We start from the raw sequence: 21,082 nt of genomic DNA, 5'->3' as shown, positions 1-21,082 counted from the left end.
CGCTTCAGGCCTGCGCGTCCACTGGAGAAGCTGGACCTCGATGGCGGCCGCCGAGGTGTGGTGAGGAGCGGGGTGCTGCTGATGGAGCCCTAATTGGGGTTAACGAAGGAGCAGGTGGACCCGCTACGCTGCCCCAGCGCCACCGGCTGCCGGGACCTGAGGAGCGAACGAGGGCCTCGGGCCCCGCCCCTCGGGCCGTTGGCGGCACCGCCCCCGCGCGCGGCGGCCGTTGTGGGCGGAGCCACCGGGGCGGGGCGGGGGCGCCGCTGGAGCGGAGCCCGGGGGCGGGCGGAAGGGAGGGAGGGGGAGCGGCGGCGGCGGAGGTGGGGGCGGGGGGAAGAGGCGGCAGCAGTAGCAGCGGCGGCAGTAGCAGCGGCAGCATGGCGGCCGGGCGCGGGCGGCCGAGCGCGCCGCCGCCTCCTCCACCTCCTCCTGCTGTTGCTCCGCCGGAGCCTGTGGGCCCGCTGCCCAAATAGCCGCCCTGCCTGGTCCTGCCCCGCCCGGAGAGCGCCCGGCCATGGAGCTTGCCAAGCCGGCCTTCCCCGCGCTGCCGCAGGCCAAAGAGGACTCTGAGGTGAGCGGCGGGGAGGGGGGGAGCTGCCAGTGGCTGCCGCTCAGCCCTGCCTTGGGAGAGTTGCTGCCGCGCCGGCCTCGTGCGGTCCCGGCCCCCCCGCGGGGCCCTGTCTCCCGCCGGTGGGTCCCCGCCGGGCCGTGTTTGCCGTTCTCTTTCCCGGCCTCCCTTTCCCCTGGACCCCGCTGAGCTCTGAGCGCAGCCCCGCGGGGCTCCACGGAGGCGCAGGTCCGTCTTGTCCCTTCTGTCCCGGTGTCACACCGGTCCGCCCGCCGCTGTGCCAGCCCCCGGGATCACCCACCACATCCCCTGGTCCTGCCTGCTGCCCTTTGCTCCCCCAGAGACCCCCTTTCCTCCTGCATGTTCCCTTTGGGGTACATCCGGCCTTTTCCTCCCTTACCCTGCCGCCTGCCTGCTCTCGGTGCTCTTAGCGAGTCCTGCCTGCTGAAGAGGGGGTGCCAGCCTTCACGGAACCCCCGGGCCATCTCGGCTGACCGCTGTTCCCTTGGCTTTTGCCCTCTGATAGTGGCCCCTCCTGTGTTCTTCAGTGTGGCACGGCCTGGCTGTTAGCCGCCCTTTTGCTTTCCACTGCATGTTCTCTCTCCCTTTGTATGGTCACCAGTCCTGTCCTCCATCTGCTGCTGCCTGCCTGCTTGTCTCTGTACGTGCAGAAAGGTAATGTGCTACTAGCAGTGAGGACCTGCATGCCCCCTTCCAAACAGTTGGTGTGCATGAACTCTTAGATACTCCAGAAAGTTTAACACTCCAGTGACTGTTGGGAAGGCATTTCAAGGGCCAAGACTTATCTGCAAACTAAGACAGGTGGCAATATCTGCCAAGACTTAGTTGCACCCTGTGTTGTGTCAGAGGAGTCGGGCCAGTGTGGTGTCTGATTTCTGAACTTGGCTTAGCTTCTCAGTTCTGACCCTGAATACTGCTGCTATGTTTTCATGTGTCACAGACAGCTCCGAGTGCCCCGCTTTGATAGCGTCAGGTACTTCATGCAAAATGTCACAGTGCTCATGTGGGAAGTTGATAGTATCTGAGCTCTTCAGAGGTCTGTATGTTGTTGTGTGTTTCATAAACATCAGTGTCAATTCCTGTTTTAAGAGAGCTATTGTTAAATGCTATCATTGTGGTAAGTTACCTGAAATAGGGAAAGTTACTGTGTCACTTTCAGTTTTGTTAAGACAGTATTTTTTCCAGGGTGTGTTTAGAAGGAGGTGTTTCTAAGCTGTCTTGACTGTTTTCAGAAAGCTGTGATCGGTTTGTATCGGAACACAAATTATATAGCACTCTGTGAGGTTTATGACTTGGGGTTTTCTTAATATCTTTCCTTTGTGGAGAAACCGATCCTATTATTGACAGTTATCCTGAAAATGGTCAACTCAGCCCGGATGGGTTTTGGAACCTGTTATAACTAGAATGGCTGAAAAGGCATGTGCTGTTAAAACAGTTAAAAGCAGAAGTCATTGCCAGTCTGACAATTCCTAGGTGGTGAAAACTGAAGTTATAATAGCGTTCAGAGTGGATTTTATTTTTTGCCTTTTTTTTTTTCCATGCTCTGTCTCTCAGCAGCATAATGTATAAAATGTGAGACCTTTGCAGGCTGCAAGACCAGAGCAGAGAATTTCAAGGACTATTTTTTAAGCAAAACCTTAAGATATTTTTCTTCCCAACACCTTACATCTCTGTCTGACTTAATCAAAATATACTACAGTTGGAGTATTTGGGGGAAGCAGGAAAGTTAAACCCAGTGGGGAATGTCAGAGTTTTGTTGTGGAGCTAACCTGTTAAGCAAAGTGTAAGAGACTTCAGCCTTCGGCCCAGTTCTTAAGAAGATGCTTTGGAAAAGCAAACTGAGGAAAATAGTCATTCTTCCCACAGAATGTAGTTATTTATGGGACACTAAAGATCATCTCTTGTGTGTTGTAGTGAGGTGGTTCTCTAATGAGGAGTACTCTCTAGTAGTATTTCAGGAAGTTAGTTGTGTATGGTTTAATGGTGTCTTGGTAGATTTGAATTCAAGATAATGTGGGGAAGAAGGGGAGGGGAGACAACCTGGGGAGTCCCTGGTTTACTTACTGATACAGGCTGCTCAAGAGTAAGGGCAACTTTGTGGTCATTGTAAGGCAATCTTAACTGCCACCCCCCAGTCTCGTCTCCCTACTGACACTAATAACCATATGACAGCTTAAATGATAACAGTAATAATAATGCCAAATCAGTGAGCTGATCTGGCTGACTGCACAGCTCCATGCTCCCTAGTTGAACACAAAAAAAAGTCAGTGTATGGGCAAGGCTATGTGACGGGTGACAGCAGCCTACAGCTGGATTGACTTAGGCAGACTGCAGATGTGTACTCTGAATAAAAAGGTCAGTTTTCTGGCCTGTAGTTTGTTTGCAATGTCACTAATCTATACATAGCATTACGAATTGCTGGTGCTTTATAAACTACTTGCCTATTTGTACTTTTTGGATGCTGGTGGTATTTCCCTGCTGGAGCAAATTGTGCCACCTTTGCATTCTTATCTGATACCATCTCAGCAGCTGCCCGAGCAGAAGTTGGTTCTTCTGAGAACTCTTAGTCACATGTGCCACTTTGAGGTACACATATACTATGAGCCAGGGGGGGACTTCATTCAGGTGGTGAAACAGTGTATTAAAGGCCAAGGACAGACAGGTACTGGCAAGCATCTGCCGCGCTTCAGTGTGTCAGCGCTAGCTGGCCTGTGGTGCTTCCTTCAGTCCGCTCTTGTGCACTGAGTTGTCCAGTTCTGCAAGCTGAGCTAATGAGGTCTGGGATAAACCAGCTTCCATCTTTCACTGGTGAGTCTATGGCACTTAAAAGCTGAATGCCTTTCTACAGGTCCTTATGCCATCTGAGTGTTTTCTACTTCCAATTTTTGGATGTTAAAAATGTAACTCATCATTCTTGAAAAGATGAGAAAAAAAATCTGCTATATGCCACGAATGTCTGAAAACTACATGTTTAATGATACTGAATATGTCAAAGTGTTACAAGTAATAGTGATGTAAGCTTAGATTTATGTCTTTTTGTAAAATTGGCATGCTTTCCAAGATAAGGTCTCAAAACTTTCTTAAAATTCAGAAGTGCTGTGTATTTTTTCTTGCCCCCAATATAAGCATGTATGGATAAAGACCTGTTAAAGGAGGTCGGGTTAGTATCAATGCATGCTGGCATATTAGCACTGAGAGGGCACTTTGTGAGAGATGGTAAATAAGGACTGTAATAATTCAAATAATTTAATGGAAATTATTTTCCCATTAGATTGTAAACAAAAAAAAGTGAAAAGTAGTACTAGGATATATGTACTGGGAACACAGCAATAATTACCATTCATTTCTTTGTTAGAATATAAGCGTACTTGTTTGCAAGCAGGCTGAGTAAACTAGTATTTGTGATGTATTTAGAATGGTTTTTAGAACTCTCCATGGTTTTTGTAATGGAATTATCAGCTTATTGACTAAGCAATCATATTTGCCTTTTTATTATGTGTCAAAACTGAGTTCTCTTTAGTGCATGATGGAATTTACATTTCTTGACAGCTGTATTTAGTCTGAATGCTAATGTATTTTTGACTGCTTTTTAAAACTCCGTGGTAGTGCAGTCCGTCTAAAGGTGGAACAAATTTCTTAAGCTTTTTTACTCTTACACAATAAGAAATGCAAATAACCTCCTTAAACATAGTGATTCCCCTCCTCTGCAGACTCTTTAAAATAAGTAGGAAGCCCGTATTAGAATATTTATTTTACCTGCCCACATAATAGAGCAAAAGAAATTTTACAACAAATGTGATGTTATGCTGGGAAATGTAAATCAGGTGGCAGATTTTGATCACGACTCTGGGATACTATCAGCCTACTTTGCATAGACCAAAAGAAGTGCAGTGTGACAGCTAAAGTCAAGCAGTCTTGTGAGCTGTGATGAACTTACGCCTTGCATCTGTGCGAAGCCCATTGAGGTGCATAGGCATCCACACAGACATGAAGGGGGCTCACAACTGGAGCAGTTTGTAGAACTGGGGACTTAAAGTATATTTTTTTTAATTAAATGAGGATTATGAAGAGACCTGCACGTTCTTTGGCTGCCTCAGTGGAGCCCACCTCACTAGGCTGTAGTTTAAAAAACAGAAGCATGAAAAAGAAGATACTTGCTCCATTATAAACAATTTTCATACTCTGAATTCACTTTTTCCTTTACCAGTAAAACCTGTTCATTAGGGCCCACTCTACAGATTCTTTGTGAAAAGTGAATCCTCGAGACCTTTTATTGTAGTGGGTACAAATGGGGTGAAATATTACTAGAAGAAAATCAGATATGTCTTGGCTTCTGTGCAAATCTATTTAAAAAAGAAAAGAAATGCAAAAAGTGTGGCAGTCCTGCCAGTTGGCTGTGTGCTTCAAAGAAGGTGAAGAATTTCACCTTTGCTGCTTTATTGTGCTTTAATAATCACAGAACCACAGAACAGTTTGGGTTGGAAGGGACCTTCAAATCTCAGCTAGCTCTTGCCATGAGCAGGGAAATCTTCATCTAGATCAGATTGCCCAGAAACATGTGCAGCCTAGCCTTGAATTTCTCTAGGGATGGCACATCCGCCTCCTGTCTGGGAATCTGTTCTAGTGTTTTACTACCCTTACTGTAAAAAAACTAATCTATAAAATAAATTCAGTTCACACATAATGACACAAGAGTTCATGCAAACATTATTGCACTATGCAATAGTGTGTATGTAGTTAGTTAAATGAGTTCCATCAGAACAGATGATCACTATCATGTCTCAGTTCTAAAGTAACAGCAAAGATTGCTGTTAAGATGCTCCATCCCTGGCAGTGTTCAAGGCCAGGTTGGACGAGGCCTTGGGTGATATGGTTTAGAGCAAGGTGTCCCTGCCCATGGCAGGGGGGTTGGAACTTGATGATCTTAAGGTCCTTTCCAACCCTGACTATTCCATGATTCTATGATTCTAAGATTGATTCTGTTATTGTTATCAAACACAGTACCACTTAAAAGTGCTGATGAGCCTGTGTGCTAATTGGTATTTCAAAAGTTAGTAGAGGTATCTGTTTGGACTGATGTTACAGAATGGGACAAATAAGAAATGTTTGTTTCTTATCTGTATTATGTTTCTGCTTTCCATTTAGTTGCCTTAGTCTACCTTTTATCCTTTTCTGTGGTTTGTTTCTCTTTGCTAAAATAACCTTTATTTTCCTGTTGTGTGCTTCTTCCTTCCTCTCTGTGCTCTGTCATTCCCACCTGCTCTTGTTTTTCTTCTCCACCTTCCTGCTTTTGTATTCCTTTGTATTTGTAAAATCAAAAATGTCTGCACAATGAGAACTTCCCATTATCTGAATACTCTGTACAAATAAACAGAAAGCACTGTTAAACACTGCTTCCCAGCTTATGTTTACCATTCTTGAGACTGACTGAAGCGGGATCTCTGACCAAGGGGGACTTGCTGTTACAGCAAAGCCCATCTAATAGCTGGCTTTGCTAAAAAGCAGCTTTACCCATCCTGCCAACCATCCAGTGTTGTCACCAGTTTTGTCCCAATGCTTATCTGACCTGTGGTGACCTGGAGCGGGGAGCTTACTTGGTTGACAACCAGCTTTGCTAAAAAAGCAGTTAGTTTGAGGCCATTATAATTTACTGAGCATGGTACCATAGGATTAAACAGCTGTGAAAGGGTGGGAATGAAACCTTGCCCTTGTTTGTAGTTCATTTTGCGGCTCTAAAAGTAGCACGCTTTGCAGTCAAAGATGTGACAGTTTTCAGTAATATTCAGATATTTTTCTTTAATATGTTTTCAGTACTTCGTTTTATGTTTTCTTGTTAGAAGATGACAAATGAATGTGAAATACTTCAGTATTTCTTAATTTTGCTTGACAATTGTTCTGTTTTACAAAAAGCTTTACTTTTGTGCAAGCCTTTAATGATAAAGTCCCTTCTCTCCCTTTTGTTTGACTGTCAGCTGTGAGTATATTTTTATTTTCCAACATACTATCCAAAGTACTGTCGGAACCAAGATGTGATTTCTTTTAATTGTGTAAATCAGCCTTAAAACTGCCTCAGTTACATATAAAGCTTTTGCATCAAGGCAATCATTAAGAGATTAGGACCCATCCACAATCCAAGCTGTAGCCTGCTTAAAGGGGGTGTGATAGCAGTATTGGCAGTTAATATCATCATGCACTCTGACTGTTCTGATTAGAACATTGTTTAGCTGAACTTCAATTTCCTATGCAGAGTGGTCAAAGTTAGAGCTGAGAGATCAGTTGGCCAGAGCAGCTGAAGGAATTGAAGCAGGTCAGTAGAACGTGTGGCTGTCATTGCCGTAACAGTTGTCTTCAGATTGATTTCACAACTTGTGGAAGAGTGTTGTATCAAGTTTGGAGAAGAGACTTTGAGTGTTACAGCTTATGTGCATATTCCACTAGACAGGGAAACAAATTTAGGCAAGAGGATTCTGACTGCCCTAGATTTTTGAGGTACACAAGGAAGGATCAGTCACGGGGAGGTGTTACTGTGATGAATGGTGATGGGAAGAGAAGTCAGTACAGAGAGGTAAGTGATGCTGTTAATCAGCAGCAAAAGAGCTGTTTTGAGTGTTGGAAGAGGGTCAGAAACCTGGTGTAGTTAGTAAGGTTTTCCTGGGAGTTGTGTGCAGCTTTTCAACAGGACTTGAAAGCAGGAAAAGTTGCTGCAGATGGTGGCTGCTGCCCAGGGATGCTGAACAGATAAGTGACAGCAGCTAAAATCTAGGAAAGATAGTGGATTCTCCTTCTTTAAACTACTGGTCTGATTTATTTTACTGGTGGGTTTTTTTCTGCACCTTTGAAAGCATCTTTCTTCATCTAGGGCAGTCTGGTTTTCAGGCTACTAATCATAAGGCAGCAGGAGTTTAACCATAATGATGAAAGTGCAGTACTGCAGGTTGCCTTCCAACTAAAGCTGAGCTTCATCAGAGACCAACTGGGATATACTGACTAGAATATACCTTTTATATGGGAATTATATGGGTCTTCAGACTGTCAGTTAGGGGCCAGTTAAGCAATTTCACATATATCCATTTCACTACATTGCTTCTGGTGAGGCATGTGCAGATTACACAAGGTACCTTACAATGCTGTGTTTAAAAAGCAGTCATTGCTTTTGTGCAGATCTTGAGCATAGACAAGTTTCAATGTCAGGGATGTGAAACTAATATAAAATTAATTTTATGAATTTTTGAGTCCTAGCCAAGGTCACTTGGGGAAAATCCACATGTACAGGCATTTGCACATGTCAGTGTAAGACATTAGGGGAGTTTTACCATTAAACTGTTCTTCTAAAGAAGAATAGGTATAGTTACAGCAAAATACCAACAAAATAACCATAATTGCTGGCAAAGTAATTCTCTGTAGCTTAGATATTGGTTACCAAGAAGCAATTTGTAATGTATACAAGTCTTACTCATTCTTATCTTCAGTTTATTTCAGCTAGAGGCTGGCTGTAGATGGGGAAAAGAGGGCTTTGAAACATGCTTCACTCCCTTTTCTCTTGCCAGTCACTCCATTTTGGGACAGTAGTTGAAGTGCTTTACATAGTCCCTGGCATTTTATTTGTGTGAATCCAAAACAGCAGATATGTGCTGTGAACACCCTCAGCAAAACAGCTGAGCTGTCTGTTAAACTTGTCCATCAGTGAATCACAGTCAAGCTTGGGAAGGTCTGTCAGAGGTGAGTGGTTTCCCTTTTCAGAGGTTTAAAGACTTTGTGGGGGTTAATTTTTTCATTCTTTCTCTTTTGTGTCTTGTGAGAATTGAAGGTGGTGTTTTGGTGTTTCCCAGTAAGCTGTTGCTTGTTCTGAAGAGCCTACCAAGTACTTAGCATCAAGGTCTGCTATTACTTTATCCAGCTCTGGCGTCATCAGTTGTTTTCTTAGCAAAAAACTTGTATTTGGTCTCTTAAAAACAAACTTTCAGTTGTGATTTGTCTGATGGGTGGTTCAGACAATGTGGAAAACGTGATTGATAAATGAATTCCTTAAAATGAGACCTGTGCTTGGGCTCAGCTTACATTCATAGATTTATCTTTACATAATTTTGCACTGGAATAATCTTGCATTGTTGGTTTTAGACACCTTGAAGGGTTGTCAGGAAATCACCAGAATCTCTCAGTAGTTTGTGTACTTGTTTCATATTAAATGTTTTCTTCCTACATCACCTTTCAAGTATCTATTTTGCAAACTAAATCCCACAGAAAACTGTATCTTTTAAGCTTCTTGATGAACACTGAAGACTAATATCTGGAGCCAATAGTAACATTTTTTTCTTGTTCAGAACATCTGTGGTATCTGTTGTCTTTTGGGTGTTGATTTTCCTTTGGACTGTATATTGCTAAGTTCTCACCTACCTACTTTGCACATCTTACAGCTGTTGGGTCTAGCACAATTTCCTGCTTCTGATGCATTTGAAAGAAATATTTGTAATGTTAAGTCTCCTTACCCCAAAGTGGTGATGAATTTGTGTTGTCATTATGCTCCAGATTAAGACTTGTAAGTTCTACAAATAGCATAATAAACCCACTGAAGTGTTAATACTCCTGGAGTATAGCTGAAGCTTTTCATAGTTTATTACTATTGCTTTTATAACTGAGAAAAACTGGGGTTTTCTTGCTTTTTGATGAGCAAATGATGCTTTTGTATATGCAATGAGACAGCTGGGTTATGCTATTAAACAACTCTTAGATCAACCCAAATATCTGTATCTGTGCCCAAAGGATACAGTTCTGTAAATGTCATCCTTTTGTCACAGGTTTTCTAATTTCTACTATCAGGAGATCTTATTATTACAGCTGAAACATGCAGAAATAATTTAGCTGCATCTCTGTATCTTTAGCAAAGGCCTTGTCAGTGCATTTATTTCTCTGCTTGTACTACCATTTTAGGTTGTAGTCAAAGAATTGTTTTGAGTTGCTTCATGTTTGTTTGCTTTCTCAAAAATACTTTCCCAGACACAATTCAGGTGGTTTCCAGAATATCTTTACTGATACTAATCCCCTCTATAATTCCACCTCCAAGAGCTAGCAAAACCTCCTTGTGTTTGGAGGAAGGACTGAATTTTTCATGAGTGGCTTAGTAAGAAGAGGGTTAACGTGCAATACCAGTACAACTGGAGGTGCTGGGGTGGACAGTGGTGCAGTTTAAGGTTTATCTTAGTGGAATCCTGAGCTTGTTTCAGAGGTGGAATAGCCAGAGTTTTTAACTTTCTCATAGTTTTGAGGAGAACATAGCAAGAGTGACATACGGCAATGTTTTTTCTTAGCTGCTGGTGTGTGTGAACAACAGAGTTATGTAAATATATGTATGCATTTGATTTTATATGTTTTAACTATTTATTCTTTTTCCCCCCTCCAGCTGGTAACTGTGATCTCAGATACAACTCCTTCATGTGTGAGGGTCAGAGGATGAGTAAGAGCCTGTTAATAGAGGACGGTGGGAGTTGGAAAGCAGGAAAGACAGGAATAGAGCCTGCCTCGACATTTTTCTGTTCAGCTTTGGCAGTTCTGTAAAGTGGAGCAAAGGATAGAGATGTTGATCCTGGCATTTGCTTTGGGCAGTTCTGATAGATGGAGGTGAATGATAGTAAATAGTTGAGGTGTTTCCCAAGTAGTGAACCCTCACAGACTGAGAGAGGGTCTGAGGTCCTATGGAAGGGTCTGATGTGCTATCTATAAATTAACTGACGAGGACCATCATGTCCTTGTGGCTGAGCACGAGTGTATGGATTTACTATGGAAGGATCCTTCCCAGTGTAACAGTCCGGGGTGGAGAAAAATGGAAATTCACTTTAGTGGCTTGCTGTGCTCATGGAGAGTGTAGGTTTCTAGAATTGTTAATCCTCAATATTCAAAATGCAGTTAGTTTGAATGTATTGGGTGGGGCAGTGTAGACTCTTAAGGGAGTTACCTGCTATACATGTTATCTTCTAACTGTTTTGTCAGTGGTGGTAGGAATGTGCCAGGCAAAATGTAGCTGGTACAGAATGTTCTAAAGCTTTCTTCCTTTTTCCTTTTTTTTTGTTGGCCTCTCCACTCCAGAGGGAAGCTTCTGAGCAGAAAGCTGAGGTGTGGATGTACAACACTGGCTGTTCTGCACTGGCTGGTTCACTGATAATTTAGTGATCTTGAGGCTTCTTCATATTAGCTTTCAAAACAGTGTTCCCTGTGCATGAGTGTTCCTGGTATCTATGTGGAGAGTTAGCAGTGAGCGTAAGCACTGTGCCTGGTGTGTAGCAGGTAGCTTGTACAGTCTGAGAAAATAAATTCCAAGTTATTCCTGTAGCATGCCAGTACAGATCTCTGCCTCAATGTGTTTTTTCCCTTGTGTGCATATGTAGTTATGTTCTATTTTATTTTTAAGGATTGGACCTATCCCATGAGGAGAGAGATGCAGGTATGACATGCTTTCATTTACCATTTCAGTAATAAAACATGTTATGTTCAGTGAGTAAAAGAAAGTGTCCTACAAGGGACCAAGTGCCAGAATTAGTCTTGAGGGGTAAAGTGTCAAGCAGCACCATGCAAGAGATGAGGATTGCTAGCTCAGAGTGCAGCTGGGCTTGGATGTCTGCTGTACAAAGACTTAAAAAAAAGTAGTAATTTTGTCCTTCAGAATCCCCCAAATACTACATTTTTAACTTTGTGGATATTCTTAGGAGATGACTGCTAAAAATATATTGGCTTTGCTTTTTAACTTAAATTTGGTTGGAAGCAAGTGTTCTCAAGTAGGATGAGCAATTAAAATTTTCCTGCCATGGTGTCAGCCAAATCTTTTCACAAATAAGTTCTACAGACCTACATGTCTCTATTGGTGGGGCAATAAATGTCTAAAAATGTGTATTTTCCTACTACTAGGACAAAGCAGACTTACCATGTGTGTATGATTTACCGTGTGTGTATCTTTTACCATGAGAGCAATTTGGAATTAATTGCAAGACACAATTATATACAAACTTAAAAGTTGCCTTCATTTGATCTCTGGGGCTGAGTAAGATGCAGTAATCAAACTGGAACTTTGTCCAAATAAAGGACTTGATTCCTGTTCCAAAACAACATCTACTGCAGATAGATAATGTTTCTTTCATTTTGCCAAACTGATTTTTTTCACCTTATCCTGTTGAAAGTGACACTTGATAACACATCTCACTAATGTGTAAATCTCTTTTCCATGGCCATAGTCTGAATTGAATGTGATGTATTATTTCAAATAATATTGACTTGGTATTAAATGTCTGTGTTCTTCTGCCTCCTAGGAAATTTTACCTGGGTTATTTTTAGGCCCATATTCTTCAGCTATGAAAAGCAAGGTATGATTTTCAGAATAGTGTCTCGTAAGGAAACTGCTGTGGCAATTTGATTTGTTACTGTGGCAATATGTTTGCATGTTCATCTATATGGGTGTAAATTTGGCTGCAGTCCTGAAGTGGAACATGAAGGATGCCAGAGTAGAAGTAATACATGGTACATTTATGGAATGGTCCTTTTAGCTTGTGGGATTATCTGGCTGGGGCTGGTGTCAATGCCTCTGCTTTCCAGGGTGAATCTGAAATGCCCGCTCAGGCACATGCTGGGCAGTTGACACTTAGAAGAATCTTTTCCTTCACAGTGATGTGAGCTAAAGGATTACTTCAGGAAGAAAAAAAAACCCTAAAAAAGAGCCCTGATGAAATTCTTTTCATGTGGCCTGAAGTTCGGGATGTGTTCATACACACACACGTGTGCTCTCTCAATTCAGCTAGTCAGCTCTACCTGCTCCTTACAAACCAGAAGTGCCAGTTTGAAGTGACTTGCACACTAATTGCAGTGAGTGTTCATGAGTGACCTTTTTGTGCTATAATTGAGTCTTATAATCAAGCTTGAATATAACTTTTCTTAGGAAAAGGTGAATAGTTTGAGACGTGCATGTTCCCGATCAGGCAATCTATTTCCTTTGTAAAAGCATTGCAACATAAATCATGTATGTGTGAGTGGGAACTCGCACATACACAGTAAATAAGGTGAATTGCATCTACAACAAAGTCAAGCACTGCTAAGACAAAGCTTGTATCTGCGAACTTACCTCATAGTTTAAATGATCTTACTTTCAGTGGTCCGATTCCATCAGGGATCCAGTGTTGGATGTAAATTTCTACATCATGTAGGGACTTACCATTTCAGGCAAAGTGAAAGGTTGGCCAAGACAAGTTCATTGAATGCCTTCTTTACTGCCTGTTCTTTTTGTCATTGTCACAAATGCCTTTTCTTGCAGCTCCTAATAGTCATGTCTTGTCTTTTTTAAATACAACATTTTTCACACTATGCTTTGAATATTAGAAAACCAGCTCTGGCTTTCCTTGAGCCCTTTGTGTATTTAGGCATAGCTTTTCTTCTATTGCTCTGCAATAGACGGATTCCATAATTTTAAAAATAAGTGTGTGGTTTTGTTTTTCCGCAGCTACCTATACTTCAGAAACATGGAATAACCCATGTAATATGCATACGGCAAAACATCGAAGCAAACTTTATTAAACCAAACTTCCAACAGTTATTTAGGTGAGAAATATCAAGATTTTCTGTGTTAGTGTTCTTTCCAAATATTTTCACATTGTCAAAACCTTTTGAAAAATGTGCTAAGGCATAGACATACTCTTAAATCCAAACCATAAAGTGTATTCAGCCTAATAAACTCCAGACGTAGGCAAGTCTGCAAAAGAGAAGTATCCATTACCTTGCAGTAACTGAGAGACATGAGACGCTGCTTGGAGTACCATGTGAAATTCTGGTGTCTCCAACATAAAAGGGATGTAGAGCTGTTGGAGTAAGTCCAGAGAAGGCCACAAGGATGATAAGGGGGCTGGAGCACCTCCTGTATGAAGACAGGCTGAGGGGAAGTTTAGCTTAGATATAAGGAAGAAGCTCTTTACTGTGTGTGGTGAGGCACTGGAATGGGTTGCCCAGGGAAGCTGTGAATGCTCCATCCCTGGCGGTGTTCAAGGCCAGGTTGGAAGAGGCCTTGGGTGACATGGTTTAGTGTGAGGTGTCCCTGCCCATGGCAGGGGGGTTGGAACTTGATGATCTTAAGGTCCTTTCCAACCCTAACTATTCTATGATTCTATGATTCTTTAACTGTCTAGAGTTTTAAAGCTGTTAGTTGTGAGTACAGTTTCTCCTGCTAATAAAACATTTGAGGTAACTTAATCAGAATGGTACCTCTGGAAAAGTTGCGTAGAGCCCCAGAAAAGAACCCTGACCCATATTTATGAACTGATGGGGAGTATGAGTATGTAATACTTTGATTTTAGACTTGTCTGTAGCATAGCACTTGTGAATTTCTTCTCCTCCAAGATGTGATTTTTGTCAGGGGGTGTCAGAGCAGGTTCCTTACATCCTTTTTCATAAGGACAGCTCCAGAGGTTGCTTCACTGTAGAAATTCTAGAGCTCGGACAAGAAAGTACAGCCAGGAGATTAGTGCTAGCTTCCTTCTGAAGGTTAGAGTAAAGTGGGGTTGAATCAGCTGTACAGGGACTGGTAGCAGCAACTCAGTAGTACTGTGTACTCATAGCAACTGTTTTCATTGTAGGTATTTAGTCTTGGATATTGCAGATAATCCAGTTGAGAATATAATACGATTTTTCCCCATGGTAAGTATTTGTGTGTTCATGTGAATGGACTGGGAATGGAGTTGCCCAGTAAGAGTTTTCTGAACTAAAAAATACTGGCTTCAAATGTGGGATACCCAGCCAGAGGTTCCTGGAGGGGCTGAGAACTCTTACGTGACCTTATTGCCACATTAGTAAGTGTAATTAACCTCTTTACAAGTATAGACACTGAGCCAGTATCTTATTATGGTCTTGGGGAGGGGGAAAAGGGAGGAGTAAAAAAGACTGGTCTCAGAACAAAGAAGGTCATGAGGGAATGCTGGAGAAAGTAGCCTGTAGGAGACTTACTTTTTGAGCTCAAGAGTATTTATATCTCTTGTATCAAATTCAACAGGATATCAAACCAAGTTCAACAGAAAATAGGAACTAGATGGTGTAATTAAGTTTTACAGCATCTTGAGACATGTTTACTGTAGAGGAGTTAAAAAGTAACTTTACATTAAACAGTATCCCATCATATCACATACTAATATTTGGAAATAGAATAAACCCCTTACATTTCAGCTATGGTTTGTATCTTTAGGTTAGTTTGCAGCAGAGCAAAAACATTTTGGTCCTTCCCCCACCCAAACCAGCCAGCCAAAGCTCTTCTCTGCCATATGCAGGGAGGCCAGTGGTCACGTTTTTGCAGAACAAGGCATCAGATCAGTTGGCTTATGGCTTTTTTAAAGTGTAATGTCATTTAATCAAACATCTTTGCAAATCTTGCAGCTCTGTACTGGCATATTTTTAAGTCTAGTCTGAGCTTTCCCTACAATAAGTTATTTAGCTTTTGCTTTTCATCTAATCAGCTGTTTCAAGCTGGCAGTATTCCACAGACCTCATTACATCATGTCTCACAGATCGATTAGACCTACTTCTGTAACTGAAAATACCATTGTAGAACTTTGCTACTGACACCTGTGTGTTCCTAGGGGTCCAGGCTGTATTGCTGCTGATGCGTAGGGGGGTTTCTCTGTGGTTTTGTTGTTTGGGTTGGTTTTTTTTCCTCCAACTGTTCAGCAAGCATGTTTGGAAGTTACTTTTTATGATAGTGACACAACATGTGACATAGTGATTGTAAAAAGCACATTAATGGAACTTTATGCCTTTTGTTTCTGGCTTCACATTAATTTTTCACTGACAATTTTATGGATAAATGTAGAAAAGAAATAACGTCCAGTTGAAGAGGTGTCTAAGTCTATATAAACAGATCTGTGTAAGAGTGTGTTATTGTCACTGTATATAAAGACAGATAAAATTCTGCCAAATTTAAGTGCAAGTAGCAGTAACATCTAAAATAATCTGAAACTTTGAGTCTTTTTCTTTTTCATAGACTAAAGAATTTATTGATGGAAGTTTACAAAGTGGAGGTAAAATCATGAACTTTTTTCCTTTGTTTACTAATATGTTGTTAAATCTTTAAAACTTAATGATCTGTATTAGAAGCTCTTAAGTGTTAGGTTTTCTTACATTTGTAGTTTTATTGTGCTTGAACTATCAAAGTTCGTAGCAAAGTGTTCTTTCCTTTGCCTCCTACTGGAAAGCAAACTTTGAATATCTGGGGTTTGGGTTGGTTCCCCACTTTTAAACACAACTGTGTTCTGTGCATGAAGTTTTTTGTCCCCTCACTAAAGCAGGGCTAAAAATCTGCATTGTGGTCCTGGAATGCAGGTTCTGCTACTCAGAATCTTCTGAGGCAGCGATCTGTGCTTCTCTGTCCCAAGGCAGTAATGGACAAAGTGTAATCCAGAGTGAAATAAGATGCACCTTTTATTTTTAGGACGTACCTTGCTTCTGTGTAGCTCTCCATAATGAGAAAAAAACCCCACATTTCAAAGAATTTTCTTCAGTCTATACAAGTTGTTTGTTTGCTTTTTCCTTCTTAGGAAAAGTTCTTGTCCATGGAAACGCAGGGATTTCTAGAAGGTAGGAAACCATCCAGCCTGCTCACTCTTTTTTTTAAAACAATGGAAATATCTTTTACTAATTTTTTTTGTTTCTTTTCAGTGCTGCCTTAGTTATTGCGTACATAATGGAAACATTTGGGGTGAAGTACAGGTAAGAGCAGAGCATGGTCACATAGTTAACCATTTGTCTGAAAAGGCTGGAGTGAGAGAGCACTTAGTACTGATAAGAGGCCTAATATATCTGTAGGCATTAATGTTTTAATTCAAGTGGTGTAAGCGAATAGTAACTTTGGAGGGAATGTAAACAGTTGTGTATTGATGCATAACCCAGTTAGCTACTGAGATTGAATGAAGACTGTACATGGGGCAGATCATTCCATTTTGCTTTACTGTAGATCTGTTTACATCCTTTCTTCAAGAAGAAGGTACCTGCTGTTAATGGAAACAGGATACCAGCCTAAGCAGGCTGATGCCTTGCTGTAAAACTGTAGGAAGGGCCCCAAGAGGCTGTTCTAAGTAGTGTGTTGAGAACAAGGCCAGCAAGCTGACAACTGTAGGTAGGCCTGGGCAAATAGTATTTTACAACTAGTAGTATTTTACACTTCCGCCCAAACAATTTCAGTGGTATAAACTGGTTCTGAGGAACAGTTAGAGGCTGTATATTTTGCGAAGAACTGGTAAATGGAAGGAAGACTCCTGAACCCACGCAGACTTCTGTCACTGTCTGTTTTCCACTCAAGTATTTTCTCCTTTTCTTTTTAAGGGATGCATTTACTTATGTTCAAGAAAGAAGATTCTGTATTAATCCGAATGCTGGATTTGTCCATCAACTTCAGGTGCCTTTTAGGGTTTGTTTGTTTTTTTTGTCTGGTCATAACTCAGAAGCCATTTGATGAATCACCTTCCTGCAAAACAGATGTTTCTACTCAGGTTTAACATTTACTGTAAAAGTATGCTTCAAGTAAATGTCAGAAGCTAAAGTCGAGCTTGGGAGGAAGATGACTGGGTACCCCACTTCATTACACTTAAGCTTCAGACAAAGCAAATTCAGGAAGGGAGGAGAAATAAAAATCCTGGTTTGTGCAGTGATTTAAGAGGCTCTGAAACAGCTTAATTGATGGCTAAGGAAAGTGCTGGGTCGCATGGGAAAATGCTGCAGCATGCATCGGTGTCCGGACACTCACATTCCTAGGTGGTGAAATTCACAAATCTGAAACAGCAAACAGCGGTATCATAAAGTTGCTGTATTACAGTCAAGGAGTGTGTTGGGTGAACGGTGGGCAAGCATCAGGACAGTATGCGAAAACAGGTTTGCAGTGTCTCTGCTGTTCCTTCAAGGTGATGAGTATCTCCTGAGGGGTTTTTAGGCTGGGGGTTTGTTTTTTCTAAAGTAACTCCTGGAAGGAGTTATTGTGTAGTACTGAAAGTGTGACAGGTCACTAGAACACAACTTGAAGGCCCTGTGTGGTTTATCCTTGTAACAGGTCTCTGAAGCTACTGTTTGGTTTGTTTCTACTGTCCAAATTGGGAACAACGATTTCTCTGAAAATTCTCACAGAAGTTTTGGCTTTATATTTTAGTGAAAGTTTACTTTATTCTCTTTTGCTCTTTTTTTCCTGATGTTTTTGTCTTTCACATCAAAGCTGCAAAGAACTCTCCTGTAAAATCTCTGCCTTACTATAAACTACTCTCTAGACCATCTTAGTGAACTCTCTGAATTAGTCTTTCTTGTCCTTACAAAGCATTATGCTAAATTAATAGCAATGTGTATTATTAAACTTTTTCAGGAATATGAAGCCATCTATCTAGCAAAATTAACCATCCAGATGATGTCACCACTGCAGTTGGAGAGATCCCTCGCAGTTCCAGCTGGTACTGCAGGTCAGAAGCTGCGTGTTGTATGTGATGTCACCCGTCTTACGTGGTGTTATGAAGTGACTCTTGTATCCCTTAAGTGAAATTCCAGCAGCAGCGAATCTCCAACTTTTGGGAAGGGGATGGCTGCAGTTGGTGTGTAAGCGATGCTCAAACTTCAGTGTGCAGTATGCGTATTCTGTTTTCTTACGTTTGAACTTCCTTCCCTGTGGTGTTTTCTGCACTTCCACACCATGCTGGAGAAGGGCCCTGTCCTTCAAAAACCCTGAGTGTGCTGGAGGAATCAAGAGTGACAGGTTGAAAGCAGCCAGTGTTCATGACGTGATCGCTGCTCTTAAAATTAAGGCAGTTGCTGTGAGAAGTGTTTTGTTGTGTCTTTAAACAGATAATGGGGTATGAGGGCATGTCAAAGCTGTTTTCTTAGTCATATAGAGGTGTGCCAGTAGTAACCCCTGCTGAGAGTCAGTGGAAATGGAGTCTGGGGGGAGGTGTAAAGGGAATGCAAGGAATGACAGATTCTAGGAAATTTCCCTTCCATGTGGAGAGATGTGAGGGAAGCAGAGTGCTGTCAGCATCTGGCTGTCCAAAAGCAGAATGTCTTCAAATGGCAGAGTCCCTGCCAGAAGATAGTAACAACTGCCCTCTAGTCCTCCTCATAGCTGCATATTGTGAGAGCTGATCTTTTCACATGTCTCCTCCTTCCTCTTGCCTTTTGCAGGAAGTTTAAAGCGAATGCACGAAGAGGATGAAGAACTTGGAACCGTGCATGTGGCAGCAGCACAGAATGGATGATATTTGAGGACAAGCACTGTTTTCATTGTGAATTCCTGCCGAGAAAGGTGAAGAAAACTAGGAGAAAAAGAAAACAGAATTGTAAGCAAAACAATGAACACACACATAGCTTCCTTTCAATTACATGTTGCTTCCAGATGTAAATCTGCCTCTGCAACACACTAAGCATCATTTTTAAGATGTTGGACTTCTTGAATGAATAGATGGCACTGATTGTTTTACTCCTTTTTTACACTTTACAGTTTTATTCTAAACCAAGATTTTTGGACTTTCAAAGAGGTATTATTGCAATAATGCACTTTTCATACTTGAAATTTCTTTATTTGTATGATATAAAGTTATTACTTTAAACAAAATGCAAGCTGGGGGGGGATTTGTTTATAAAGTTATTTGTGTAATTTATAACAAGAGACTTTAGTAAAGAAAAAGTTTGCTAAAACTCACCTTGTTCTCAGTATGTATTATGGTCATGCTTGTAGAAATGTGCTTTATGAACTTCACTGTGCACTACTACTGGCAATAGAGCAACAGCAGTGATATAACGGGTATTTAACTCTTTACCTTGTTATAAACCTCACTATATCTGAAATATTTTGAGGCTGACACTCCGAGATTAATTTGAGACAAAATACCTCTAAAAACCTCACCTTGTTTTATGTAAGTTCAGCAGTACTGATTACTTAATGAAATAGTCGTGTGCTGAATTAATAGATAGCAGCTACCGATTTTACACCCATCAAGACTGAATTCTCTCAGCTAGTGCTGAAAAGCTGCTTGTTAAATTAGTTACAGGATTATTTAAATTGAACAAAACAACATGATCCATCTCTTCTAGTAGAACAGAACATCTTCAAACTGGTTTTGAAGTAGTAGTTCCCTTTGTAAAACAATAGTTGCATCATTGGAGGTAATACTTGGGTTGGTGTCTGATAACTGAAGCCCAAAGCATTGGCCATAGTAGTATCAAGAGCCAAAGGATTCACCACTGCTCTTCTGAAGCTTTAGAGTGAAGTAAGGCTACACAATCAGTGCTTTGAAGTTCTCAAACTGGGAATCTCCAAGGCCATGAAACTCTTCTCCCTTCTCAGCAGCACTGTGATAACCTCTGGTTTGCAGGGACAGTCCCTGTTCTGCATCTCTGCTTGGTTTGCCAACCAGTCTGTTGCAGAAAAGATGTGAATGAAATGATGGCTCCTTAAGAGCACTGTGGTTACTGAGCAAAGGATGGAGCTGTTAGAAGAACTTGTGTATTTGGGAAATCTGAACTTACTAGACTGTATTTTAACAGCGCTCAGGAGAGCTGAATCAATATAAAAAGCACCTTGGGATCTGAGCATCCAGCTCACTCCCTGTATGCTGATACAGCTGTTTGCCTCAGAACAAGCAACCTGTGAGGTGGGGACTCTGAGGGCAGATATCTTTGAATTCCAAGGCATGAGCAGCCATTTTGTACTGTGAGGATCATTTTCATGCTGCTGTCTTCTGGAGGGTTGTCCAGTAGCTTGTTTACTTTGTACGAGTTGTGCCTCACTTTGTGTATTCAAGGGAAGTTGACCACGCCTGGGACTTGCTGGTCTTTGCTCAGTCACAGGTCCTCTCCCTTGTCTTGCAGCTGAGGGACAGCCCCTCCAGAGCAAGTAAGAGCTCCTGGCCTGTGTTAAGGCTGTGACATGTACTTAGCAAACTCTGGTTTGAAAGCTCCAGCCTGGATTAACTCATGCTGCCAGAACACACACTGGTGACGCGCAAGGAGGAAATCCTCCTGGTTCAAGTCTGGGCATTGAGCTGAGCCAGGATACCTGGGTGAGGCTTTATAACCCAATAACCTCATCTCCTTTGGGATGTGAAGGCCCTGGAGTGCTGCAAGCTGGGAGGGCTCACAGCAGAGCTGAACCTGAACCAGTCTTCAGCAGTGCTTTCCCTTTACTGCTCCTGTCCTCTGCCGCTGATGCTTGGGATGGAGCAATGCAAATCCTCCAGAAAGAAGTCTTGGAGAAATGTATGATGCTTCAGTTGGGAAATGTTCAGCTTTAAAAAGAAAGCATGACTCTTACTTCCTTAAGAACTACAGCACGTCAGTGTTAAGCTGACGGATTTGCAGTTGTGTGGTTTATTACATGCTGTTGACTGACTCTCTAAAAGAATGCTTCAGAGCTGTTGGGAAATAGGTTCTTGCATGTTTCACTGCTTACACTGTGTGGCCACTGTGCTGCTGCAGTGGGGTCTGGGACTGTCTGTCTTTGCACAGCTCACC

At 41.8% G+C, this 21,082-nt stretch overlaps 1 protein-coding gene across 2 annotated transcripts; it reads left to right on the top strand.

Moving 5' to 3' along the window:
* The first annotated feature begins 354 nt into the window (after positions 1 to 354).
* Positions 355 to 19,271, top strand: STYX (serine/threonine/tyrosine interacting protein). 2 transcript variants are annotated; one of them, XM_061369161.1, is made up of 11 exons: positions 355 to 574; positions 10,995 to 11,027; positions 11,887 to 11,940; positions 13,068 to 13,165; positions 14,194 to 14,254; positions 15,588 to 15,624; positions 16,141 to 16,180; positions 16,262 to 16,312; positions 16,925 to 16,997; positions 17,949 to 18,042; positions 18,755 to 19,271. In XM_061369161.1, exons 1-11 carry the CDS (start codon positions 518 to 520, stop codon positions 18,826 to 18,828), a joined length of 672 nt encoding a protein of 223 aa, XP_061225145.1. In that variant the 5' UTR covers positions 355 to 517; the 3' UTR covers positions 18,829 to 19,271. The 2 variants fall into 2 exon arrangements, with proteins under 2 accessions (XP_061225145.1, XP_061225146.1); XM_061369162.1 differs by lacking the exons at positions 10,995 to 11,027; positions 11,887 to 11,940.
* Positions 19,272 to 21,082: the final 1,811 nt, after the last annotated feature.

This window comes from Neopsephotus bourkii, unplaced genomic scaffold, assembly GCF_033783945.1.
Source record: "Neopsephotus bourkii isolate Nb327-2 ecotype Australia unplaced genomic scaffold, CSIRO-AGI_Nbou_v1 NB_1477, whole genome shotgun sequence".
NCBI lineage: Eukaryota > Metazoa > Chordata > Aves > Psittaciformes > Psittacidae > Neopsephotus > Neopsephotus bourkii.
This window is presented reverse-complemented; position numbering and strand designations above follow the sequence as displayed.

Coding starts and splice junctions, on each gene's coding strand:
- STYX (XM_061369161.1), top strand. CDS start 518: ATGGAGCTTGCCAAGCCGGCCTTCCCCGCGCTGCCGCAGGCCAAAGAG. Junction 11,941..13,067: donor CTTCAGCTATGAAAAGCAAG/GTATGATTTTCA, acceptor GTTTTTCCGCAG/CTACCTATACTTCAGAAACA. Junction 18,043..18,754: donor AGTTCCAGCTGGTACTGCAG/GTCAGAAGCTGC, acceptor TGCCTTTTGCAG/GAAGTTTAAAGCGAATGCAC.